Here is a 27787-nt window from a genome sequence, read left to right as displayed (position 1 = left end):
ACTTTACCGACGTCGTAAAGCGTCAATTGAAGCCAGAAAGCTCAGTTTTGTTTTTAGCTCTAATTCATATCGTCGCTTGAAAGAGCTTTATGCTAATTGCTTTTCGACACGAGTATTATATAACATATACTCTTTCCGTTTTGAGCTCCAAAAGGTCTATCCCAATCAGGATACATTGGGAAAAAATTGGAAAGTTTTGAAATCTCTCGGCCTAACTCGACGGAACCTTCAATCGAAGTGAAATTGCATGATGCACGGCCGTGCGGTACATAAGGATTTTTACCATGGCAGCTCCTTAGGAAACAGGTAGAACTTGCGCGCCCGCTACGTTATAATGACAAATAGTGTCCCTTTTTGGTATAAGGTTTGTTTCCATTTGAAGAATACAAACAAAATTGGCGTTACTTGTTGATTGTCTTTTTTTATCGTTATTTTTTCTTTTCGTTCTAATTAACAAAAAAGTTTCGGCTTTAGCATCCAATTAGTGCTATTTTGAGAAAGCAAATTTTGTGATAATGTTTTTGTTTCTGGGAGGATTGGTCTTTTTTATTTTTTTCGTCCTTTTTTTTTTGTTTTGTTTTTTTGGTTGCTATCGACAAGAAAGTTTCGACTCAAGTAGATTTTCTGAAAACAGTTGTTCTTTGCATTTCTTTCCTTTTTTTAAACTAGTTATCAAGTGGCACGATACTTCTTACTTTCAAGTTATAATAATTTGTGGAAAAGAAAATTAATTTGTGAAACATCCTGTCCAGTTGTTTTCACTCTTAGTTCCTTCTCCGTCGTCGTCGCCATTTGAAGAGTTTAGTTTGTGCCCATACTTCAGCCTGAGGCGAAAAATGTCAAGAAAATATTCTCCTCATACTCGCACTCGAGTTATAAATCTGATCATATCTGTAATGCTGCAATATAATCGCTTTCAAAATCAGATTACCCTGATTATATTAAGGATAATAAGAAATCTTTAACTGCACACAGCAACGCTAATTGGTTTGCTTTCATTTCCTGACCTTCCATGTGTTTAGTCATAATGCAACCATTGTTCCGGAAAAGTCTAGGTGTCCATATTTTTCTTTGATTGACATTTAAGGTACTCCTACAGCCCATCCCAATAAAACACCATTTACAAACTTTCAGTCTCATTTGGGGCTGCTTGACTGAACCACATTTGGTTCATACTCAAGACATACCTCATGAACAAATTAATCCCCGTCTCACACTTCTCTGGCTCTTTAACGTTTCCCCCTTTTTCTCTGAGAAGGCTCAACAATAACCTGAAACCAAATATATTCCTTTCATCCACCTCAGAAATCTCCTCGAAGGGATATGTAAGTGATCACCATCCTGGTTCAAGGAAAAGATAGGCATGGAGGCATTTAAATTACGCATTGAGACATTAAAATTAGTAGATGGCTCTAAATATAAACAAAAGATGGTAGTAACATTAAAATCACATAGCCATAATCACACTGAATCGCACTAATAGATCCCACAAAAGTTTCCAAAACATCCGTGATGGACATGACACTATCGATGTAATTTAACTAAGTCAACAACTACGAACTAATCCTGGATACCAAAGGAGTAAACTAGTCTCGACGCTGTGTAAGTTGTCATTTCTGCATAGCTTAACATCATCCTCCAGTGACGTTTATGAGTCATCCAAGAGATAATTGCACGCATGATTTTGTCCAATGATATATTTAGGCGATTAAAAACTCGGTAAAATCAAGTTGTGGTTTGCTGAGTAACAGATTAATTAAATATTTCAGTCAACCATAGACCCAAAACTAAGCATGTTCCTTTGAGATAAGTCACAACATCTTCTTTCTCGCCTTCAGCTCGTGGAGATTCAACCTGTGGTGCATTTGTCTCCATGACTAAACGTCGCGATTTTCGTAATGACTCATCAGATGTATCTAAACTTTGTCGAGCACTACGCTTTCGTTTCCTGGTCTTTCCTATCATTTGCAAATAGAGTCAACCGCTTATTCTTAATGTCAATATTTTAGAATTTAAAACAGTAACGAATCGCGGGTTTTTCAGGAACGAGTGAATATTTCAGTCAACCATAAACTAGAAAAAATGTGCTGTTGCTGTGTCAGTCGGTTCACCCATATCCTCTGTGGGTAGATTCGGAAGCTCAATCTTCACCTTTGTTAAAGGTGACTCAGTTTGATGTTCCTCTGCCTCCATGTGGCGAAACATGGGGATTTTCGCAAAGGCTGACCAGATTCTATGTCGAAACGTTCAGTGGCACCGCGTTTTCGTTTCCTTTTGTTTCCTGAAAGTTTAAAAAGAAGAAAAGAAAGTCAACTACCTATGCATGATATTCATTCTTTCACCTAAAACAACGTGAGATAGATGCAATAAAATCAAGACTCTTGTTAGTGGGAATGTTCATATCTTATGTGTCTCAGTAGGAAAAAGCATCTTAAGGTTGACGCTGGTTTACAAGAATATGCGCAGTTTCGTCGGAAGTGTTGTTTTTAGCAGATGGCTCCACATTATAGGTTGTTTCCAGACCAATATCTATCGATCTTCCAGATATCGATAAAGAACTCGAGTGATTGAAAGGACTCTGTGCAGTGAATGATGGAGGGTAACCTATCACATGTATCTCTTATACGGGAAAATTATTCTTCTATGACCACTGCTCACGATGTCTTGACAGGAAGAATCTTTCTTGGCGCCTTCAGGAATGTTCCAGAAGACAATATTGTTTCTTTTTGATCGGTTCTCGAGGTCTTCGAGTCTTTTTTCCAATATGGCAATCCGAGTGCAGTCCACTTTATTACTCAAGGTATCTTTTAACGTCTCCACCTCCTTATTAGTAAAATCAAGCCCTTGTTGTAGGTCGTGAATCTCACCCGACAGGTTAGCAGTTTTGGACTCGAGTTGTTGAAGCTTAAGACACAAGACATCATGGCGGCCTTGGCTGTCCGAGTCAAGCTTATCGACTTTTACCACCAAACTCTTGACTAGTCGGGTTACTTCTTCGAAATTGTTATCACTGGGCATTCCTTCTTGTGAGTTAGTTGTTCCTTTACTTGAACGTAGAATTTTGCTCGTGCTCGCCAGGGCGGTCTTAAGGGTTTTAGGAGCGGAGCACGGAGTGGCATGTCCTCATGTCAAAATCTCTAAGGGTTATGACTAAAGCTCTGAATATTACATATCTAAATTGCATCTGGTGTCAATATCTCAATTAAGTTCAATAAATTATTAACCGCGCATTTTTGATATTTTTAAGCCTTCATGGGTCGTCTCAAACGTCTTTTTACAAAGTTACTTTTGGCCGGAGGCCGTTAAGAGAGGAAAGGGAGACAAGGCTTGCAACTTGGTGGCTGCCAGTCGCGACTTCCTCCATCTCAAACTGGAATTAACACCAGTCTACTGAAAATCCCTCCTAACTAGCGACGGTTATCAATGAGATGTTGCACTATCTCTTCGCCAGATTTCAGCTTCAACCCTCCAATCCAAAATGTGTCTGCGAGTTACGCCAACCAACCAATCTGCTGGAAGCGAAACGCTGTGAACTTCGCTCCGGACGCCTCGATCACCCCGAAAATCTTCAAGCATCAAGGGCGATAATGTTAATTTACAGTCGTGTTCCCTATTCCAGGGTCATGTGCAATGAATTGATTATTCCAGCCGAAAGGTTTGCCGCGGTAACCAAACCGTTAGAGGACCTCGAACTTTCAAACTTCCGTTCAATTATTAACACTCAGAGTAGGTGACTGCTAATTGCTCCTAATGATATTACATACCCTTATACTAGTACTGTGAATGTCGCCATAGTTAAAGTCGGACGTCAAGGAGAATTAAAACATATTTCTATTTTAAAGTATTCTTCATTATACCCGAAAACGAACTTTCAGACAGTGTTCAGATCTTTTTAATGTTTATTTTATTTGATCACTTTTCTTTTATAAAAACCAGGTTCTGGAGGTTCCGCAGGTTCCGGAAGTGTCTGCGGTCTGCTGCTCCTCGGTTTAGAAACCCCTTGCTTGACTGCTGAGCAACAGCACATGCGCTCAAATCAGGAAAGGTGAAAAACCCTTCACAGATAGTAATTAGTCTGACCACGAAAGTTACATTCCTTTGTTAGCCTTTCTCTCCATTGTTAGCGTAAATATTTGTCATCGCGATTTTGTCTCAAATTAGTTGTCTCTTGTTTTTCGGCAGTTTGTTTTCATTTTTTTTTTTGGCTAGTCATTCTCAACTTTGTCATTCCCTAAAGCATACAGTACATCGTGCCTATCAAAAATTCTCTATTGAAAAATTCATAATTCAAAAGACACATCTTTATGTTCAGAGGTTGAACAAAACAAAGTAAAATTTTGTTAAAAAGCATTATATTTGACTATGCTCTTTCCAACTGCTTACAATGAAAACTGGTCTCTCTTCGATTTTAGGTGGTATCTGAGGTGTCACTTACATGGCATATTGCAGTGTCAGCTGCAAATCGCATCATTGTGAAATCGAATCACAATTCGTGTTCTAATCATCTCAAATTCAGAACTTTTACGCTGTCGAGAGATTTTATTTTCAAGGCTCCTTTCAAACCATTGTCTGAAACACATTTCAAGTAGAATTTCACGATGAAGACTAGCTTTGTCCCCATGTCCATTACTGGACAGAAACGATAGCATTGTTTGCTGCCGTTTCATCATGGAAACTGAACAACTAAACGACACCACATTTGCACGTACAGAGAACTGACAAATGTCATGAGATTTAGCAGAAAGCCCACGAAAAATCACTCTAACTTGCTTTGAAATTCAAAAGGTACCAGTCAGTGTTAGCTAACTGGATCATGTGTACTATAGGTGGACTCGGTCGACATATCGGGCGATAGTCGCCCGATATGTCGGTCGACTATCGGTCGACTATCGGTCGATAGTCGACCGACTATAAAGACTTTATTTATTTTACGAGGGTAACACATAATAGCATAGCTAATAAACTTGTGGCCCTCACTCAGAAATCCACCCAACCCAACCCAGGGGAGGACATCCATCACACAGTAATCTCGTGCGTGGGAAATTAACATCTCCTATCCCAAACCCTGCAGGAGACGGGACCTCCGGCTTAACGTCTTATCCGAGAAGACGAAGCAAGGTGAGTGAAGCGACTTGCTTAAGGCCACAACGTGGTGCCCCATCCAGGACTCGAACCCGGGCCGTCCGACCCAGAGTCCAGCGCTCTGACCACTGGGCCACTCACGCCTATCGGTCGACTATTGGTCGATAGTCGACCGACTATCGGTCGATAGTCGACCGATAAATGTGTCGACCGATATAGTCTTAAACCATCGATACTCGACCGATACATGACCGATACTTGACCGATACTTGACCGATACATGACCGATACTTGACCGATACATGACCGATACATGACCGATACTTGACCGATACATGACCGATACTTGACCGATACTTGACCGATACTTGACCGATACTTGACCGATGCTTGACCGATACTTGACCGATGCTTGACCGATACTTGACCGATACATGACCGATACATCACCGACACTTGACCGATACTTGACCGACACTTGACCGATACTTGACCGATACTTGACCGATACATGACCGATACTTGACCGATACTTGACCGATACTTGACCGATACTTGACCGATACTTGACCGACACTTGACTGATACGTGACCGGTACTTCACCGGTACTTCACCGATACTTGACCGACACTTCACCGATACTTGACCGACACTTCACCGATACTTCACTGATACTTGGCCGATAATTCATTGCCCCCCGGGGAGGAGGGTTTATTTCACGATAAAAGATATAAAACTCTTATAAGTAATATGATTACCTCATAATTTAGATGCAAATTGCATGTCTGGAATCCAGTTTTAGATTTCTCTTGTGCCGGCCATGGTGCGTGTCGTCTCCGGTAGCGAATTCCAAGTCCTTACAGCGGCGAAGTAACGAAGAGACCTTAGACCATGTTTTGTACATGTTAATTTAGGTATCAAAGCATATTTGTGCCCCTTTCATTAAGATACGTGTTCTTTACTTGAAATGAATTAGCTGTAGTGGTGGGTGTCTTCTTTTGAAAACATCTGTCTATCGTAATTAACATATCTTGGGTGAGACGACCTTTTAATGTGTTATTTAAACCAATCAAATTGAGCATTCTTTCTTAATGAAGGGTCTTTGCTATAAATACATGTCATACCTAAGTGCACGGTCCCTTACCCTCTCTAGTTTTTCAAGTATATTCAACCTATTGACTTCGCCTGTTACTTTTCCGGAGATAGATGTGGTGTGAGAATTAAGGATCTGTGTTCACTTACAGTAGATCAAAATTATGAGATCTACAACGCACGATGTTCATGCGTTGGAGACTTACTACACCCTTTTCAAAGGTTAGGTTATATTTGGTTTTATTATCTGTGCTTTGGAAGCTTATTTCATTGGACAATGAATGGCATTTTAATTTTTTTTTCCGCCGCCGCTGTCATTATTCTTTAAAAAAAAGTGTCACCGTCTGTCGATAAAGAGCACACAATTCGACTATTTAAAGGGTTAAAAACCTCCAGTTTGAGACATAACGGCAAACGGGACGTCGGTAGGGTGAACTCGCAATACTTCCAGCCGCACTCATAAAGTTTTGATTTCTATTTCATTCTATATCAAGCGCGTGTTTTTAGTAAACGTCAAAACAATTCTAACCCTGTTTGTTCCCATTGGACCGCGAGTAAAGAAATTTCACTTTCCGATGATGTAGTCTTCAACGCTGGTGTATTAAATGGTGGTGACGGTTGAAAATATAGATCGTATTAGGTTCCGTAGCTTTGTAAATCCACTTTATAGGGATATAACTGTTTCGAGATATTTGTCCGACAAAAGCTTAAAAGCGTATGCAACAATACCAAATGGCTTTATGGGTTAAAGTAATTTACCACTGCTTGGTCGAAGTTCTCGTTGCTTCAACGCAATAGAGAGAGATAGCATGAGCACGCATGTTCATGGATTCTCCTTCCTTCCGGCTTAGACTGTGAGCTTCGATCAAACAAAAGCAAATAACTGTTGCTCATACAACCTGTTGGTATTGTAGCGCACGGTTTTACGCTCTTGTACGACAACCTTTCTTGAAATGGCTGTTTACACTCTCTCCCCCGCAGCGGCCTATTTGTGTCACAAGAAGGCTGGGAATAGAGAAAAGAAAGCGCGCTCACATTTCTTTGGAGGGGGGACTGGTGGAATAAAGGGGGGACATAAACGGTTACTCCGCGTTCGAGAGGTTTAAACACGAATTATAGGTGCACTAACAATTATAGGTGCTGCAAGATTTTGTGCGTCACAGTAAACACGGTGACGAAGATCGCACCGAGAGCCTGGAAAAATAAATGATTTATGGAGCAAAACAATGGCTGTGTGCAAGTGTTTTAAAAAACATTGGTTAATTTCCTTACTGTCCTCCGTAATACAAGATGTATACTGGTAACTGCAGTTTGTCATCCAAAAAAAATTACATTCCAAAACTCAAATGGGAAATGGTTTTCGATCGCATGCATTTTAGCGAAAGCTTAATTGACTTTCTTTCCTTTGATTTGTAAAAAGGCAAGATTTTTCGAGTGGTAAAACTGAGCTCTCTAATTTGAGTGGATGGAGAGGGAACTACTGACGCGCCAAGAGAGTAGCGCGGTTAAAGTTTTGTTTCAATTTTTTTTCCTTCCAAAGATGTGCCGGGGTTTTCCCCGAAAACTTTCCTCTGTAGGAAAAATGAGGGGGAAAAAAAATGCTTGCAGCTCGAAAATTCCCCTCAGTCCCCTCCCCCATTTAACTTTCTAATTTCCGTCCATTAAAAATAACGAGGATCATGGAGATTAAGATAATAATTGCTTCACATTGCTACACATCTTTCAATCATTAACTTTATTTCAGGATAATCATTTGTTATGGTTTTGTACAATATAAAAGTGGATGTGTAATTAATAACTATCAACAGTTCACTATCAGCTACGAAGTTCGTTCCAAAAGCAGTAATTTTTGGTTACTCGTTTTCGTTTTCCAAAAAGGTGCACCAACCTTATTGCATAGCATTTTATTATCATTATGCTCTACATTTAAAGCCTAAAGAACAGTAACAACAACCAAAATTCCTTCAAAACTTAGTGATCTAAAACATTTTCTTGGCACACATTAAAAGGGCCTTTTTCTTTAAATCCTAACAACAATTTCTTTTAGCCAAAATTTTACTCTGTTAACACATTGCTAAGTATAAACTGTCCGTGGAGATGAAAATATTATAAAAAAAACAAAAACACAGAATCTTATTTAACCTAAAACCCAAAAAGTAACAGCGTCGAAGAATTCAAGCGAGTTACACCTAATAACAACAAACGTTCTAGGGGTCATAGCCGGAAAGAAAAAAAAACAAAACTGAGACCAATAGAAAAAAAAATCTATAGTGGTAAATAATCAATAAAATCACCGTATTTAATCGTTTGAGCCCCACCCAGAATGAGTGCCGCATCTAATATTGCCGGCGGCACTTATTTGAGGAAACTACATTGGAACATAACCATAGTATAATATTTTTCAGTTTGAGAAGGCTATGGTTATAATTTCCTTATAGCTATCTTTTTTCTTTTTTTTTTTTTTTTCAGAAATATAATGGTTGTTGAATAAGCTCCGCTCTCTAATGAGCGTCCCGCACCGAAAAAAAAAAGAATAAACGTGGCGCTTCATAGAGTAAATACGGTAAGATAATGGATGAACTAGTTTAATTAATTTCTTTAATTATTTTCCCATATAAAAATCATCCTTTGGGTAAAACGGGAGAAGGTTTTGCTCGGTTTTTAACCTACTTGATTGGGCGCGATAATCACTGAGCGCTTCCCTACATTTCGATTCAATTAATTTCATCGACACCTTACCCGTCTTTTCCTTAACTAATTGGACCACGCTCTCGTACTTTTCTTTGTCGATGATTCTGAGTTCGCAGATGCCTATAAAGTCCCTGAGGATGTTCCGTGGGACACCAGAAAGTCGCATGGCCTCTGCAAGGGAGCACTGGTTCTCTTTCATTGTTTCGAGAACGCCTAAATACCTGTCATGAATTCCTTGTAAATTGGATCCTTGGACCGTTCCTAGAATATTAGAAAGAAAAATGTCCTTATTCAGAATTTATTACCATTCGTTTCCCCAATTTATGAAATATTGAAACTTTACCTATTCTAAAGGATAAGTTTGGCAGATATTTGTCAAATTATCATGTACATTTTCTTCTAGAATTAGCAGCCGTGGTCGTATACTTACTCTTTTACAATCCGGCGGTATAGCGCGATAGTAAGTCAGAAAGTCCAAAGTGTTACTGAACCTTATCACATTTCACAAACAGTTTCTCGTATTTTTTTATTTGGGCAGTTCAGAAAAGTCGTCCGGCAATAGTTCGTGGAGAATTTTCAGATAATTTGCAAGAGACGTATTAACTTTATCGTCCCCATCGCCTACGTCACTTTTCTGCTAGATTTTTTGTTATCTTTGACGATCTTTTAAGGATGCAATGTGTTCAGTCAAATTTCTAACAAACCTCGGGAATTTTTTGAGCACTTGTCTTTTTTTGGCTCCATTGGCTTTGGCTCCTCCTCTTCGGTTTCGCACAATTCGTCCTCAACGTCTCCGTCTTGAAAAGTCGCCCCTACAAAGCCAAAACATATACTAATTTAACTGCAATCGTATCCCTGGACTGACTTAAGCTTCATACAACAACAGATTTATACAACGCCACGCCTCAAATAATCCCCAACCCTTATCATTTCCAAAGTATCGATTGTAAATAGTTACTACACGATTGGAAACGATCCTCCGAAAAAATTGTAGCAAGAACGGTGGAGTTTTTACACGGAGGAGAACGATCGGAAATTGTGTTAAAATCTTCGGGAGCTCCCTATGTTGTTCATTATACAGTGCAGGTATAAAGGTTGAGTGGGTGTGGTTTTAAATTCATTAACACGTGTAGCAGGGTAAGATAAAATTCTCGAATACTTGGTCATTTATACTTGTCCGTGTGTATTTTAAAGATTGAGGTACCTATCAATGTTCGCCATTCTTTTTCAATGAGATGCAAATAAGTGGGCGAATTATTAATGCACGTCATTCTTCACTCAATGTCGACTCATTGTCCTCGACATGAGAAAAAATTTCATTAAGATTAGCCTGAAGAACATAGGTAACTTCTTTGCGTTTCTCTCTCCTACAATCGCGGTGATTCCCGTTTGAGTCCACAAAATTGGCAAAAAACGATGGAAACATACATTTGTGATAATTGTTTTTTCGTACCTTCTAGCTCCTCAATGCGTTTTTGCATTGCCGCTATGGTAGCTTGATACTCGGCCTCCATCTTGTTGTATAGTTCGTCGGATCGCCGAATCCGTTCTCGGGCAGCTTCGAGGTCACTTTTCATGTCTTTAAACTTTTTAGTCGAACTTGTCTTCTCTCCCTTCCCGCGGGCGGCTTTACTGGTTTCCTCTACACTGTAAACAAATGAAACAAACTAGTTAACTCACAAATGCCGGTTTGAACGGATATCCCATGCAACTGATTAGTTTTGTTTCATGTTTGTTTGTTTGTTTGTGATCTATTTTCGATGTATATATTCTTTAGTCTGTTATAATCTAAAATAAACTTGACGCTAAATCATCATCATCAGAAGGTGGCTTGCTTCAAAATATTTGTTTTGATTGTTTCACCTTGAATTAGCGAATAAACATTATGCCTTACCATTCGTCCAGATCACCGGATTCCGCATTTCGTTTACTTGTACGCGGCGTCTTGTCCACACTCTTCTTCTTGGGAGTTTCACTGTCCATGACTCCACGTATTTTTAGTCTAACAGGTTCGTGAATTCTAGGTTCTTATAAGCGGATAAGTTCTGTATTTCCGACAGGTGGGTGCCGCGGAGTTCCCTATTTAAGGATGAAAAAAATTGATACCGTTGTTAAGGCCCAAACCCCCAAAAAGACGCCCTATTCTAGGTAAAATAACAAGAATAATAAAAAAAAACAAACAACGGCTGACCTTGCACTGCAAAAAGAAGTCTTTATAAAATCGCTTTGCTCATGAGTTTAACCGCCTAGTTCAGTTTCAAAAGATCATTTACTTTTCGTTTAGCTGGGCAGTTACACACTGCAATTTTAGCTGATACAATTTAGGTGGATCCCATTACCGACATAAATTGGACAGTTAATATCGGTAACGTTGAACAAGGAATATAACGTTGAGGCCCTGTTAGAGCTATAAGAGCTATGGAATAATGATTATTTTAGGTAAGTTGGATTAAGGGCAGCATGACATCAGGGATAAAGCATAAGCCGGGTAGTTTTAGGAATAATGGAAATACGTTAAGGCACAACATTAGTTACACAAGAGCGACCAACTTTACAATGTATTTTTCCATTACCAAATGGGAACATATATCGAAAAAACCTCGCACTCTTTCTTAGCCTATTTTCTTCTGAGCGATATGGTCGGTAAGTGAACCTATACTTGGCCGATACTTGACCGATACTTGACCGATACTTGGCCGACACTTGGCCGACACTTGACCGACACTTGACCGACACTTGACCGACACTTGACCGACACTTGACCGACACTTGACCGACACTTGACCGACCCTTGACCGATCCTTGACCGATCCTTGACCGCTGCTTGACCGCTGCTTGACCGCTACTTGACCGCTACTTGACCGCTACTTGACCGATACTTGACCGATACTTGACCGATACTTGACCGATACTTGACCGCTACTTGACCGCTACTTGACCGCTACTTGACCGCTACTTGACCGCTACTTGACCGCTACTTGACCGATACTTGACCGATACTTGACCGATACTTGACCGATACTTGACCGATACTTGACCGATACTTGACCGATACTTGACCGATACTTGACCGATACTTGACCGATACTTGACCGATACTTGACCGATACTTGACCGATACTTGACCGATACTTGACCGATACTTGACCGATACTTGACCGATACTTGACCGATACTTGACCGATACTTGACCGATACTTGACCGATACTTGACCGATACTTGACCGATACTTGACCGATACTTGACCGATACTTGACCGATACTTGACCGATACTTGACCGATACTTGACCGATACTTGACCGATACTTGACCGATACTTGACCGATACTTGACCGATACTTGACCGATACTTGACCGATACTTGACCGATACTTGACCGATACTTGACCGATACTTGACCGATACTTGACCGATACTTGACCGATACTTGACCGATACTTGACCGATACTTGACCGATACTTGACCGATACTTGACCGATACTTGACCGATACTTGACCGATACTTGACCGATACTTGACCGATACTTGACCGATACTTGACCGATACTTGACCGATACTTGACCGATACTTGACCGATACTTGACCGATACTTGACCGATACTTGACCGATACTTGACCGATACTTGACCGATACTTGACCGATACTTGACCGATACTTGACCGATACTTGACCGATACTTGACCGATACTTGACCGATACTTGACCGATACTTGACCGATACTTGACCGATACTTGACCGATACTTGACCGATACTTGACCGATACTTGACCGATACTTGACCGATACTTGACCGATACTTGACCGATACTTGACCGATACTTGACCGGTACTTGACCGATACTTGACCGATACTTGACCAATACTTGACCGATATATATCGGTCGATGCATCGGGCGACAGTCGACCGATATATCGGTCGACTATCGGTCGAGTATCGGTCGACTATCGTCCGATAGTCGGTCGAGCATCGACCGATAGTCGACCGATAGTCGACCGATAGTCGACCGATAGTCGACCGATAGTCGACCGACAGTCGACCGATATATCGGTCGACTGTCGCCCGATATGTCGACCGAGTCCACCTATAGTACACATGATCCAGCTAACTTAAGCACATGTAGATTTATAATAGTGCGCACTATTGGCTTGCTGTTACACTTTCTTACCAGATTAGCTTACCATAAATACATATTTTTTTAAGGGTTCTGGGCGTTTGCAGGCAGTGATGAGTGCTCTGACTTACAAGCAGTAAATTTTACCGGTTGCCACCTGACAAGGAGAACCCTTTGTTCACTGGTTTCATTAAAATTATCTCCAGTGTCTCTAAACTAATTTCCATGTAAAACTCAGTGGAATTGGACTTTGATGTCACAGGTCCCTTATACTTCTTTATGCTTCTTGTTTTATATGGTTTATCTTCCCTCTTTTGAGAAGCTACCATTGACATCATAGTCATACTGTGGCAGTTTGGGTTTAAAGGAGCTACCTTGTTGTCTAATTTGGACATATAAAGATCTTGGTATGGACTGGAGGCTGAGGATTGTTCATGCTACGTGCATCAAAATGCTTGTATGAATGGCCATTGAAGAGTTCCTGAAGCATAACTTAAGAGCTACTTTGTGGTAGTCTTTTGCGATTGATCATAGATTGGATCAATGATGTAATCAAATGTGTTGTCTGAAGCAACTTTCTCAGTGGAGAAACATTTTGTTATATGGGGGTGATGTTTTTATCCACTATGGGGTTTTGTGAGTATGCAGCAAAGTTAGCAGTGTCCTTGATGTACAATTCATTTTCAGTGAAGAGAATAAGATAGGAAGCTAAGTAATTCAATAGCTCAATGCAGAAGGCCAACTAACCGACATTTGAGGTTTCCCTTGGTGATTTCGTTGTGTTTGACAGACATATTGTAAAGATACTTGACCTATCTTTTAGTTAACAAAGAAGTGGAAACAACTCTGAGACCTACATGTCGTGTGCCTATGTGTCCTAAGGGATATGCACAAGACCACAGACCTAATGTGTTAACACATATGAGTTTTGACAGGTCCATAATTTGATTTTATTCACTGGCAGGGTTGACTTGAAATTTCTGCTAAAAACACTTTGAGAGAGCTTTAGATCTGGAAGGTAGTATTATCATATAATAATAGTAATAACTATGATAATAAAAGTAGGAAGGATGGAAAATTTAAAGTATTGTTTGCAGCCAGTTAGTCATCTCAAGGGTGTCCACTTTTAAATTGAACATGATTTTAATGTGAATTTCGCCTTGATATGTTAATCTTAACTGAATTGATTGAATGATTTAGCTCTAAACTCGTAGTGTCAATTTTTTACAAGAAACTTCATTTCCTAGTGAAATTGACTTGACCTGGTGAAGTTGGACTTATAGCAGATTGTACATGTAACTTACCATGATATGTAATTTACCTTGATATGAGAACAGGTCACGGCCAATTTTCTCCCAAGCCTGTTCAGGGATTTCATCGCTCTTAAAGGTTTCCTTGCAATGTGTCTGGTAGAACAATTGGCAAGTTGTGCATGATTTAATCCACTCTTTGAACTCAGCATTCATGCCAGGCCAGAACACATGTTGGCAGGCACTCTGCAAGCATGTTCCTTGGCCTTGATGATGCACATAGATGTCTTTCTTGATCAAAGTAAGGGACTCTTTTATGAGGGTAACACTATACAGTAATTAAAATAACTGACAAATCTGTGTCCCTCTAAAAGTAAAATACATTTCAATCAAAAACCTACACCTAGTACTAAAGGTTAAAAGTTTTAAAATTAGTTGCAGATATATCTTAAAATGGTTCCAATAAAATATTTCTAATAGAGATTGTAAAAAATAGGTGATAAAAATGAAGATGCAATATGGAAAATAATCTATTATAGCAATTAATTCAAGTTTGTTAATAAACTATGGGCAATATTTTTACAGTTTGTATTGTGCTAATGTATTTCAAACCATCTCTTTGACCTGTGAGAGTTTAAGACAGATTTCAGTAATTTTGTCATGAGAGATTTCAAGGACATCTCAGTTCTTATGGATTTGGATACCTTATTCCAGTCTTTTGCAGTTCTTTCAGCAAAGGTGCATCCCCTCTCTTCAAAGGTGTTTCTGTAAAGGGGGTACAATAGATTTAGATTAGATTACAATATGTCATGTTTCTTGAGTGAGTGTCATTATCATTACCTCTATTACATGATGTCCATACGGTAGGTCTCCGAGGTCCTATTTCCTTGGGGATGAATTATCTTCCTCCTTGCAAAAGTAGGCTATCAGTGAGTGCCAGTTTATTGTGGATGCTGAAGTGTGGTGTAAGAAAAGAGTGTAGTTGGGAGTTTTCCTCTGACCACCCTCTGGGATGATTTGCTTCTGTGATAGGAGAGCTGGTTCACTGTTGGTGGTTGATGGATCTCCCATATTCTTTCATTGGACATCACAAGGAAGGTCACAACATTGATAGTTTTGTATTCTTCATATTTGTCTTTTGCTGGTTTGTGGGAGGTGTGCCTGGCTCAGGGTGTCTGCCAGTAACATTTCTTTGCAATTTTGATGTTGTACTTTGATGTAATCGGCAAGTGCCAAAACCAACATGCCTTGGAGGGGCTCTATTGAGGGGCCTTTTTGTGATACCCTCTAGCGGTTTGTGGTTTAAATAGACAGTTATGCAGCAACTGTTGGTGTGTGCAAGGGGTTTTCCTTCCTGTAGGTGCTTGATTTATTGAAAAGCTTTGTCTCGAGTAGGGTCCCAGGTCCATTCAGTATCGGAATCCCTTGGGTTACTGATGGTATGCACAACACCAGTGAGTTAAGGGGAAAATTTTGAGAGGTAGTTGGTAGTCCCTCTCAGTCTTTTGACACCTGCTTTGTCTAAAGGTGGCTCCATCTTGAGTATGGTTTCAATCTTGGAGGGGTTGGGTTTAAACTGCTGCTGCTGCATATAACAATATGACCCATGAATGAAATTTGTCATAATCTAAAGGGACACAACAGCCCAGAGAAGAAATTTAATCCAGTGGACAATGTGGATGCAGCTGGATGAACTGGTGCTTCTCTCCCATAGCCAACAGCAGATGCAATATAAGACCTTTTTGCTAAGAGCCACCTGAACCCAAATTGGCCATAACATGCAGAAGGAAAAGACCAAGATCCTCAAACTCAACACCAGCATCCCAGAACCAATAAAAAAAGATGTCTTGATTAAACAATAATTAGACTAAAACGTTAGTATTTGGGTGGTGTTAAATTCTTGAAGGAAACATTTACAAAACAACATAAAAGTTGCTCCCAAGAGGGTGCAAGTAAATTTACCTCCATTTATGTTGGTGCCTGCATGTAAACTTCCAAGGATTTTGTGTACTTTGTGAACACCTGGTTTCAAGGTGAATCGGTTTAGTACATTTGTTTGCAAAGGTATCAATTAGTACAATGTTAGATGTGTTTCAAGTGATTTATGCATGCAAAAGCTATGGCTGATTTGAAGGGTGAAGAGTGAGCTCCATAGCATTCAATTTAATTCATAATGGCATCTTGATAACTATGATCACATTATGATAATATTTTAACATAAAATACTTGGACTCTTTGTGACACACTGAGAAGACCAACTCCTTTTCAAATTATATACTACAATAACTAAAGCAAGATTATCAGAAATTAAACTATGGTCACTAGTTTCATAGAAATTATCTCCAGTGTTTCTCCACTAATTTCCATGTAGATCTCGGCTGAATTGGACACTGACATCACAGGTACTTCTTTCTCTGAATGGGTATCATTTTTGTTGCTTGTTTTGTCAATTTTTTGAGTGAAAGCACTGACAAGCTCATTCTCTGAAGAGTTTAGAGTTTTTTATACAGGGCATTTCCTTTCTAATGCCCCTCTTATGAACTTCAGGAGCAGTCGTTGTACTTTATGTACACTTTCAGTGGCATTTGTCTACTGTGACGATTCCTTCATACCTTTTTGACTCTCTTGGTTATATGTACAAAAACAAATTGCAAGTTGAAAAATATCCTTATTTGATCAACGACTGAAGTGATGACTCTCTACTTCACTATTTGAGATCAAGTTACACCCAAACTAGCTCAGTGACAATACTTGAACAATTTCAAGTTATATACTAAGTGAAAGATTAACTTGTAAACACATCTGATAACAGAGGTGTATATGAGCTCTAGTATTCTAATGACCCTCCACTTGATATTACTCACAATGTTGTAATTTGCAAAGATTAAAACTAAATGCTTTCAAATTATGAAGAACAAGATGCCTGAAGGCGAATCCGAGAGATGCTTTTACTAGTGAGCGTAGCATTGGAATGAAAATGAAGTTACAGTGAAGTGCCAAAATTAGTCAGTTAGATCAGCCATAGAAATCACAGGTGAAGTTTTGTTAGTGCGACAGTTTAACTTTTGGAATCTTGACTATATAGCCAGTGGCTCCATCATCATCAGTAGCATTGAGGCAACTGTCATCAGTTGTCATGAATATCTGTACGCCCGTCAATCACATATGTTACGTCACAATTACTAAATAACTAATTCTCTTTCATCGTACAGTTCAGTCTGGTTGATAATAAACTTAATCTGATCAAATATCAGCGAAATTTTCTGAAATCAGTAGCTCCATTTTCATCAGTGGCATCAAGCCAACTGTCACCAGGTTCTCCGTTGTCATCAATGGCATCAAGCCAGGTGTCATCCTCTGTTCTATTGTCATTACTGATACCAAGCCAATAATTATTGTCGTCATATTTAGAAGTTGTTTCATTGTGATCAGTTGGGTCATTTCCAGAAGTTGTTTCATTGTCATCAGTTGCTCCATTATCATCAATGGCTTCAAGTTTTCCAAGGGTTTGATTGTCTGAGCTTAGTACATGTTGCAGTTTTTAGACAACATGTGTTCGAGGATCGAAAGTGATAAGAATGTTGCTGGCGTCAAGAAGCGTTTCTGCTACTTTTTCAGTAATGTTTTGCAAAGTCACTGAAGGCACTTACTGAAGGAAGTTTTCCAGTGTGTTGGTAAACACAACAAGGTTTTAAGAAGCCGAAGCTTTTTTAAAGGTAATCGGTTGTGGGTCTGGAGGACCCATACCATGGGCTATAGCCCATCATTTCTAGGGGGGTCCGAGGGCATGCTCCTCCGGAAAATGTTTGAAAACTGAATGCTGGAAAATCCATTTCCTGGTATTTTGGGCTATGAAACTCGGAAATTAAAGGGACGAATTAAGCTACAATTATACTGTGAAAATCATGTTACTCAAAGAAATACAGCGACATTTCAATAATGCAATCGTGTAAACAAAAAGTGGAATGATATTTTTTTAACATCTTTTTAACAGCTAGTGCTTCCGATTATGGTAAATATTGCCACTTGACAACTTGTAAACTTGGGTAGGCACATACTCCACTCAGTAATGGGAACTAGCACTTGGTATAAAGGTTTAGTTTCTTCGGTTTCCTTGTTCCAGAACAAGACAACAAGAAAAAGTTTAATTCTTTCAGGGACACAGCAACTTTCTTTACTTTAAAATTAAACCTCATAGACACTTTGAACATAGCTGTTTCTATCACTCTGAAAATCTTTGAGGTGATCAATGGTTAGGTATTTAATGCAAAATAAACCCTACATTGTTTGAAAAAACTTTTTTAGTGTATTTAGCTGCAACCTTAAGTTAATTTGGCCACATACTGTCTGATAAGTTATTAACTCGTATAAATCAGGCTGGTTGGATCTTACATAATCATGTTACCTTCGTAAAGGTATAAGTTCCACTTAAAGCACATTGTAACTCAAAGGTTTGATTCATGATATCTGCTTGTTCCTTTGGTGCTGCATTTCAGTGTAAAGATCTTTTTCTCATAGAAAAGTTCTCATTTTAATCAGAAATTAGTTAGTCAGTATCACTGTCAAAGTTTTGTGAATCATATTCCGAGTCATAAGGCTGGTCTGTTGGCTTTAAAGCAGCTGCTGCAACTTCAACTTCATGTTCAAGTGCCATCTCATTTGATGACCATTTCATTGATCCGCTTCAACAGTTTCAACCTGCACTCCCACATCTGCCATCTCTACATACTCTGACACAACCATGGTGATCTGTTGATACTCCTTTCTTAGGCAAGGTTTGCCTTTTTTTTTTGCTCCAACCAACGCTGTACAGAGTTACCCACAAGTTCCTTGCACTGGTCCGAGTGTAGCAGTCCATGAGCCAAGGGGCATAAAAGTTATGCCTCGTAGCACCCCCCCTGGGAAATAGTGAATTTGGTATCAAATTAAAGCTTATGACCTATATTTTTAGAATCTACTTGTTTTCAAACCGGTAACGTGTGCTGTAATGAGATATTGGGCTGTTTCCATGGGGGGGGGGTGAGGTGAGGAGAATTTGCTTACTATAGACGTGGTAAGAAGATAAATGGTCACCTCTAACAAACATCAACCAAATTGGTTCAAATTTGCAAGATATAGTTGTTGTATCATAAGCTATCCAAATGTGTTATCGGACTTAAGGTTTTTGCTACCTTCTACCTTCCTACCTTCTTTTTCTACCTATACTTCTACATCAGTGTCCGATGACTAGATTAAGATCTGTTGATGGGCCGCATCAGAGGCATGCAAGGCATGCAGAAACATTCGGGTATCTGCCTCTTCTTGGTTGCTGCAGAGTTCAAGCACAATACTGGAGGAAATGCTACCTTGAGCGTCAACGCTTATCTAGAAGCAACTCTCCCCATGAGTGACAAACAGCGTTCTTTCTCCGATCCTCCTGGCAAAGCGCTGGTCGGTCCCCCACACATCTGCAAGGAATTCCATGAGGTTGGTCTTGTTCAAACCATTAGCAAGGAACTTTTTCCACTGTCGCGGACAGAGCTGTTGTTCGCCAGTGAGCCATCGTAGGTTGCCAGAGACCAAGGCACAGGTTCTAGTTCGTGAGTGGGGAGATCTCTCAGGTCGATCTGTAGACTCTGTCCGATGACTAGGAGCCTGGAAAAAAGATTTCTATCAGCTCGGAGCACAAAACTCTTCCTCCCTTGATTAACCGTCTTCTTAACCTCTCCGAATTTCCGAACTTCAGCTTTGGTAGTGTCTCAAAGAACCCTACTGCACTGCTGGTCAGCCGGTCTTGTACAACTACACTAACTTGTACAACTACACTAACGCAGACTTTCGTTTCTCTTCTGCTTTTAGCAGGTCTTCCTTCAAAGCGCTGCTTGCGATGGAACCTGAGCTCAGACTCACGAGATCGTCTGCTGTCTCAAATGGATTCCTCCATTGACTGATCACCTCCATGACCTTCTTCACGTCTTCTTCATCCTTTCTCTTGCGAACCGAGCCCGACTCCTTGTGACCCTTTATCTCGTCCTGAGGATGCGAAGAAGCCATCTCTCTACATCGATCGGCAAAGCTGGCTCTTGCATGAGCAGTTAACATCCACCACTGCAAAGCACCCTTCTTAAGGCTTAACCCTATTATGTCACCCTTAGTTTTCGTGTTACGGTTTAAACTTTGTTCGATGGTTTGGTCAACTGGAAGCTGCGAGAATCCATGGGAGGTTGTGCGTTGTACACCAAAGTCTCCCTGAGACAGCAAGCTGTAAGCTTCGGGGTGCGTATCTGAAGGTTCTAACATGTGAACTAGGTACACTGGTAAATACCGTATGTAATTTGTGTGGTCATATGCAAAAAACCACAGAAGCACAGCTTTAATGCACTCCAGGTGAAGCTCCCAATTCCCCTCTCTCGTGGCCCTGATGAGACACAGCAGAGTAGCTACCATCTCCAAGAAGGAGTTCCAGAACATCTTCAGGGGACCGTCGTTCTCATCTTTGCAGTACTGCTCGTAAAGATTAGCTAGCTCTTCAAATTCTGGCGAGGACAGGACGACATTAAAATTTTCAGCATTACATTCCTCTCTGACGAGCTGCAATGCACTTATAAGATGCATGTAACTGGTACGTTTCCCTTGAGTAACAAGCCATCCCTTGAACTGCTGCTACTGTAGACGATGCAGAGCCTCGAAAACGATCTCAAAAGAAAAACCACTATTTTTACATATACATGCCTTTTAAGTGCGCACGTCCTGTGTTACAACTGCATATATCTTGGTTTTGTCCGTAAATAAAATAACAAATATATTTACCTTGTGCGTGCGAATAGCACGGTTGTAATGCTTTCCTTGGAGCACATCTGAGACAGAACCAGTGGCAACGATTCCACTTTCAATCAACGTCTTCGAGTGCGGCACCGGAGAACCTCTTGCCAATTGCAGCAAGGAAAGCGCAAACCGTATGAAATGTTCCCATCCTAAGAACCACACGCTGAAATTGCTGGGGATTTTGCCATACTATCTCTAAGGCCTGGGCGTATATAGCTTGATCAAACACTATGATCACGTCTCTCTGCCCGAGTTGATCTGCCATCTGCAGAGACCTCTGTAATAGTGAATAGACCGTCGGCAACTCTGTGGGGCTTGCTTCGATCACTGGACAATACCCAACGCAGCTCTCACGAAGACCCCTCCCTTCTATTATCTTAATATTGAACGCTGTCCAAGCTGGTATGACTTGTGGATGCTCTACAGACAGTGCAAACAATGAATCTTCAAGTGGCTGTCGACACAGTATCCATCCAAAGTCGATTAAGCGAGCTCTCTGTGTGGTTTCTGGTATAGTCTGTATCACTTAGTTGATGTGGATCCGCACAGCAGCAGGTCCCTGTCGGCGACCGGAATGATAAGGAATAACATTGGTGGCAATGTGTGTGACTGTGCGCTTCTCAGGATGCGCTTCTTCAACTTGAATGTCTGGTGGTGGAGCACAGGTAAGCGGTATTCGTTGGACAACAACACCATTAGTGCAGTGTGTCATTCCCTTGCCTGTTAGGAAACGGATACGAAAGTCTTACATTAAGAACAAAATAGTTCCTGTTTTATAAAATATAAAGAGACAATTGTACGTGCGCTATAAATCAATCGTTTACTTTGAAGTAAAAACAGAGGAACTGAAAAGATGAAGAGATAAGGTAAAGAGATCAAATTAATGCCGATGCAAAAATGATAATTTGTCCTTCTCTTTAGATACCTGATAAAGTCTCCTCCTGAAGGTCATTGTTATCCCAACAGAAAACGGCAGAAACACTGGGACTGCATGCGGTCGGCAACAATACACCATTGCGGAGATTTGTTATTCGCTGCTCAGCAATTGCTGTCTCAAGCTCTTCGATCTGAGAATATGAAAGACCATGACCAAATCTGTTCAAGAGAGTTACCAGTTCGGCACTCCCGGTGAGGCTTTTGACTGTCATGGGTAATGGCACATGCTTGGGAGTCTTAGTGCGACCCCGGGAAACATAGTGAATTAGATCCTGTCCTAGCGAAAGAATCCAGCGATGAACATGATTGGGTAGACTTGTAACCCATTCAGTACTAAATTCGGTATCTGAGGTAAGAATCCAAGCCAGCATATTGTACAACATATCAGGCACTAAAGTAGCGTCAGATTGTAACTCGTCAGCCTTTGGTGGCCATGAAAGAACTGGCTTCACGTCCAGAAGAAGGTTTCGCAGTTCTTTTGACGCATGATAAACCTGATGTGCAATGTCCTTCCTGGCTCTTGGGTCTTGCTCATCAATCTCCTCCAGTCCAGACTCTAACCCACCATCTGTCATATCTGAATGCGAAACCAAAGACTCAACGATTTCTCCCTTCTCGACATTGGCGCTATAAACAAGCTCCGGCTGGCTAGGATCAGAAGGCTTGCGAAAGTCTAATTGTTTTCCAAATGCTCCTCTCAGTCGTTGCTTGAGCTTTGATGACCTGTAGTCACTGATGTTTAAGCCTTCCTCGTTTAGGTGTGAAACAAATTTTCCAACAAGTTCTGTCATGTTGAGGATTCTTTTTTTAATAGTGACTTCACTTTGAAGAGAATTACACAATTTGCCAAATGCTTTGCTGTAGCCTCGAGATTCTTTATCTTCAGTGGTACAGTTTTGAGCTTCGAGCTTTGTTAGTGTCTCAAGGCGAACATAATTCTTGTAGCACGATCTGTGGTATTTAATCTCGTGAGCAATACAATCCTGTCCTTTTATCTGCAGTAGCACACGATTGTCGCCTCTTATCTCAGCTGCTCTGAGGAGGGATGCATTGCCATACTCGCTGATATTCTGGATTAGAGCTTCCCTTGACCTCGCTCCCTTGCCACGTTTACATCTCTCCACTTGGCAAATGATGCATTTATCAATATCAAGTCTCTGAACGTGAGATCTATGGAAGCGTTTTGCTGGTGGCTCTTTACTAGGTTCGTCTGCAGCGATTTCTTGATTAGCAGATGCAGGCGCGGTCTTGTTAGCAGTCCCTTCGATCCTAGATATGTTGCCTACATAGTATAACTCTGGTAACATTGCCTGTGGTACCCTCCTTTGGGTCCCCCTCTCCAGTGGTTCATCATTGTTAGCCAGATGTGGTCATTTCGTCTCAGAGCAGTTCTCAAACTTCTCCCAGCTTTTCTCCGTAAACAAGGTTAATTTCCCGCTACTTTCTGCCAAATGACAAAGACCCTTTTTTCAGTTGGGCTGCAAGTTCAAACTGGCTGAACGTTTCCTATAAGCTGGCTTGATCTCTGTCATCTCTTACTCATTAGGCAGTAAAAATTACCGTCATTATCGGCTCAGTACTTACAGATCTTTTTGAAGCAGCATTCCTATGAAGACAACGTTAACTTCTTGTGTTAGGTTTTGAATAACGAGGAACAGACATTTGGAATGAAAGCAAAACGTTTGACAATCGTAACTTAATTAGTGTCCCACAAAAAATTCAATTAAAGAAGCAAATCCGTTTTAGCGGATTTGATACTAACAGATCGTCAAGTGAAGTAAAGCCTGTAAAACTGCTCCCTCTGAAACGACTTTTGCAATAGAAGACTTTTTTCAACTTAAAGTCATTATTTTACATGGTTTGTGGTAAACATTTGTATTCCAAAAAAGTTAAAAACGTCGTTTTGTTAGCTATATCTTGAGTTTTGTAATCCAAGATGGCCGATTCTTCTAAATGCAAGCATCATGGGATTAGCAATCGTACTATGCATTGTGGGATACATACCAAAGGATCTCGGGGGAAAGCACATTTCATTAAAATTATAGGCTGGAGAAGTTCTTTCAAACAGAAAAAATCTCAATTAAATATTATAAAAAAAAAATGAAAAATGAAAATAACCTTAATTAAATAAAGATATTAGGATAAATAAGGATATTACAGAGACATTTTCAAGACATTGATCCATCTTCTGGACGTCTTCAATAAGTTAAGAATGTTTTTCAAGAAATCGAACTTGGGTTAAATATATAGAATTTCATTTTGTTTTCGAAAAACCACAAATTTCATAACCAAGCAATATTTGACTGGTGCCTGTTGCCATGGAAACCAAATCCACAGGTTCGATAACACATTAGGGTAGCTTGATACAACAACTATATCTTGTAGATTTGAACCAATTTGGTTGATGTTTGTTAGAGGTATGGACCATTTTTCTTCTCACCACGACTATAGTAAGCAAATTCTCCTCACCCCATTCCCTTGGAAACAGCCCAATATCTCATTATAGCACACGTTAGTGATTTGAAAACAAGTAGATTTTAAAAATATAGGGCATAAGCTTTAGTTTGATACCAAATTCACTATGTCTCCCGGGGGTGCTACGAAACTCAATTTCTAGGCCTCTTTTGAGATTTGGCTCATGGACTATAGTGGTGGCCCTTTGATTGAAACCTGCATAAGTGCCTGCAGCATGTCATTTTAGAACCCTTGATTGAAGCCTGGTTTTATTGCACTTAAGAGCGCTTGCACCACGTTCTGGCCATGCACTTGAAATGGGAATTGAAAGGCAACACTCATAAAGGTTACTCAATAGAGGATAAAAATGCCTGTAGGATGACTGTTTCAACGTATGATGAAGTGTCCATGTTGTGGTAGTCACAGTTGGACATTTACCATCTACAACATCTTTAGGAATGACTTTCTTCCACTCAAGCTTTCCCCATTCTGCCTGAAACTGTTGCTTCTTCACTTCATAATTAAGATTGGACTCATCGTAGAATTGTTTAGCAAGTGTTTCGATGTCTTTGAGCCCATACTTCTTGAAGTTCACACTTTCAGGAGGTGGAACCATCATAACATCAAAAACTGCAAATGCGCTAAGGACTGGCTGGACACTGCTAAAACGCTGATCAATGTTAGCCCTCAACGGAGAGACGTATCGAAGCAGAAGCTGTTCTTGTTGCTGGAATTGAAATTCTGTGGATGCAAGCTCTAGGGTTGCTAGCCTTCCCTTCGCTTCCAAATCCTACATGAACTGTTTCAGTGGCAACCTTTCATCTATGATGACTTGTAGCTTGTGTCTAGCGTGATTAACTGCAGGGGAAATGTGACTGAAGTTTACACATCCTGATTGGAATGTTTTGCTAAGCTGAGAGAGGAAAGGAAGAATGTGCTTGAGAATATGCACACGTCCAACGAATTTGGGACGGTGTATTTCCTTCAGTAGCCCACAAGCTGTTGCATCACTTTCAAGCAGTCATAACGTGCGCATTAATGCTTCTGAGTCGTCAAATATGGCTTCTACTGCATGATCAAGAGACAACCATCTAGTTTGACAGGCTTTCTTCAGCTTCTTGGTTATAACGTTTCTGCTTTTCTTTGACAAGTCAAAAGATTTACTTCTTCTTGCACTTTCAAGTAAATAGCCATTTTTTTAGGGAAATTTTCCAAATACTTCCACAACTGTCTAAGGAGGTCCTCGACAGTTCCTATGTACTCAACATCTTTTGCAGTATCGACACAAGCCAGCGCTAACTTTTGGCAGATGCAGTGGATTGAATTAATTCCGGAATTGACTTCTTTGAGTCGGGCTGCAAGACCTGTTCTGGAACCTAACATAACACTTGCACCATCACTAACCAGGGAAGAAACTTTGTCGATTTCCATTTTCAACTCTGTCATCTTTGGTATTTGGTAACTTTTTTTCCTCGATTTCAACATATTAGAGTCTAGTGAATAATTACAAGTAAGATAAGAGGATGGAGAAGGGCATAATATAGCAAGCTAATTAGATGCCCTTTACCTTAAATTACATTTTTCCATACAGTAAAAAGCGATACAATAAGATATAAGATATAAGATACAAATATAAGACAGGGAATAGGAATCACGTTTCTTCTGAAGCACTTTAAATCGTTCAGCAGGGTTCTCAATAGATTTATAAGTAGGAGGTGATCACTGATAAAGTAGGAGGCTCTTTAGCAAAGCCAGAGGTGTCAAAGCAAACCAGCTAAGGTCCCGGAACATGCCTAGAATGCATACCTATACTGGTACAAAGCGTCTGATGATGTTTGCATGTTCTATTTTGAAATTTAAGTTAGTCAAACTCAGGGTCAGAATAAAAGTCATTGTCAGCACATTCACTATCTTCCTGAGATAGACCCAATGCCAATACAACATGACTTTCATCAGAAATGGATTGTTCCACAGTAACAGTCTCTGTCTCACAAGCTTCCGTCTGACAAGCTGAATCAACTGAATATAGAACTGCCACAAAAGCTGTTGATTCTGTTTCAACAGGAACTTTAGGAGGGAGTTTCCTTCTGTTTTTCTTCTTATTCCACAGAAGAACAGCTGATTCAATCAATTCATTACACTCAGGAGAATAAAGGTCTGGGCCACTGATTAGCATCAAAGTATTAAGCATGTCAACCTTTATTCGACTTCTGAGCCTTGTCTTCAACCTCTCTAGACAGCTCGCTTCTCTCTCTGGCCAGACACTTGACATTGGCAAAGAGCTTGCAATATCTGTTATCTGTGGCAGTAATTCAAACTGAAGTCCTTGTTTCAAGATAATCAGCCTTTGCATACACCACTCTCTTGACGGTATCCGCCGCTTTCGCCCCCTATCGAGTTCGCCCCTACTTTATACCGTGTTCGCCCCCACACTTTTCGAGTTCGCCCCCATCAAGTCGAGTTCGCCCCTTGATTGAGTGATATCCAGATGGGTTGATTCGTAAGTTGATGAGTAAATTCTTCAGTCTTAATTTCATAAATAAAGGTAAACGGGTACAATTCTAACAACTTAAGCAATGCTGTCGCGATGAAAGCGTGGTTTGCATCTTCTCAAGTCTGGTTGTTACGATCAACACATTTCGTGTTCGTTAGATAAACCGTGTGGTTCTCTTTATCACAAGTTCTGTGTATACAGTTATTTCTGGTAACCCCAGATCCCACGCAGAGTATTTAGTTGATTCCGTCAACCCAGTTCCCAAGCAGGTTCCACGCAATTGCCGAAATTCAAAATGATCGTCGCTGACGTGACATTTGGCACATTCTGCTAGTGCCTTCGTCATAAATCAACTCATCTGGATATCATTCAATCAAGGGGCGAACTCGACTTGATGGAGTCGAACTCGAAAAGTGTGGGGGCGTACACGGCATAAGGTAGGGGCGAACTCGAAGGGGCGAACTCGAAGGGGCGAACTCGAAGGGGCGAACTCGATAGGGGGCGAACGCGGTGCAATTCCTGTTGACGATTGGTGTCTCTTCTTAACTTCTGGCTTTTTTTTTTAGCCTGCTCTTTCTGCTGCTGCATTCCTGAGGTGGCAGTTGTCCCTTCTGTACCAAATGTTGATTGTCCATGAGCTGTCTTCGTCTTGGTCTTGAGTTCCTCTTTAACTTTCCTTTGCCAGTTTGCAAGATCATATTTGAATTTTCTCCACTCGTCTTTCAACTGGGTAGCCTTCACAGCAGATTCTGAATAAAAGTGGTCTGCCATTGTTTTCACATCAATTTCACCATAGTCAGGAAAACCGACACCTCCAACATCTGGAACAAGCAATGGATCAAAGACTTGAAATGCACTGACAACA

At 40.4% G+C, this 27787-nt stretch overlaps 1 protein-coding gene, 1 long non-coding RNA gene and 3 pseudogenes across 3 annotated transcripts in view; all 5 read right to left on the bottom strand.

The window, feature by feature from the left end:
- Positions 1-876: 876 nt before the first annotated feature.
- LOC149052896 (uncharacterized) lies at positions 877-17340 on the bottom strand. Its single transcript, XR_016186958.1, has 2 exons — positions 14306-17340; positions 877-2281 (listed from the first exon to the last, which is right to left on the bottom strand). It is a non-coding gene; the product is annotated as an uncharacterized LOC149052896 (long non-coding RNA).
- LOC149052897 (uncharacterized) lies at positions 7894-10854 on the bottom strand. Its single transcript, XM_089201599.1, has 4 exons — positions 10761-10854; positions 10320-10513; positions 9571-9678; positions 7894-9127 (listed from the first exon to the last, which is right to left on the bottom strand). The coding sequence occupies exons 1-4, from the start codon at positions 10847-10849 to the stop codon at positions 8778-8780; spliced, it is 741 nt and encodes a 246-aa protein (XP_089057725.1). The 5' UTR covers positions 10850-10854; the 3' UTR covers positions 7894-8777.
- The window catches only part of LOC149052893 (uncharacterized), a 23400-nt pseudogene continuing 11980 nt past the window's right edge, over positions 16368-27787 (bottom strand). Inside the window, exon 3 of the transcript XR_016179660.1 lies at positions 16368-17939. The product of XR_016179660.1 is annotated as an uncharacterized LOC149052893 (transcript). The remainder of the gene's footprint in view (positions 17940-27787) is intronic.
- On the bottom strand, positions 18781-26021 carry LOC149052894 (zinc finger protein 862-like; annotated as a pseudogene).
- Positions 19712-20828, bottom strand: LOC149052895 (uncharacterized; annotated as a pseudogene).

Source organism: Pocillopora damicornis, chromosome 1, assembly GCF_964200805.1.
Source record: "Pocillopora damicornis chromosome 1, jaPocDami1.2, whole genome shotgun sequence".
In the NCBI taxonomy this organism is placed as follows: Eukaryota; Metazoa; Cnidaria; class Anthozoa; order Scleractinia; family Pocilloporidae; genus Pocillopora; species Pocillopora damicornis.
The sequence above is the reverse complement of the archived record's forward strand: the minus strand, read 5'-3'. Positions and strand labels throughout refer to the sequence as shown.

Excerpts from the sequence above, each read along its gene's own strand:
- LOC149052897 (XM_089201599.1), bottom strand. The coding sequence starts at position 10,849 with ATGGACAGTGAAACTCCCAAGAAGAAGAGTGTGGACAAGACGCCGCGT. Across the intron at positions 10,514-10,760 it reads TCCGGTGATCTGGACGAATG|TGTAGAGGAAACCAGTAAAG; the intron begins GTAAGGCATAAT and ends ATTTGTTTACAG. Across the intron at positions 9,128-9,570 it reads GTGCTCAAAAAATTCCCGAG|GAACGGTCCAAGGATCCAAT; the intron begins GTTTGTTAGAAA and ends CTAATATTCTAG.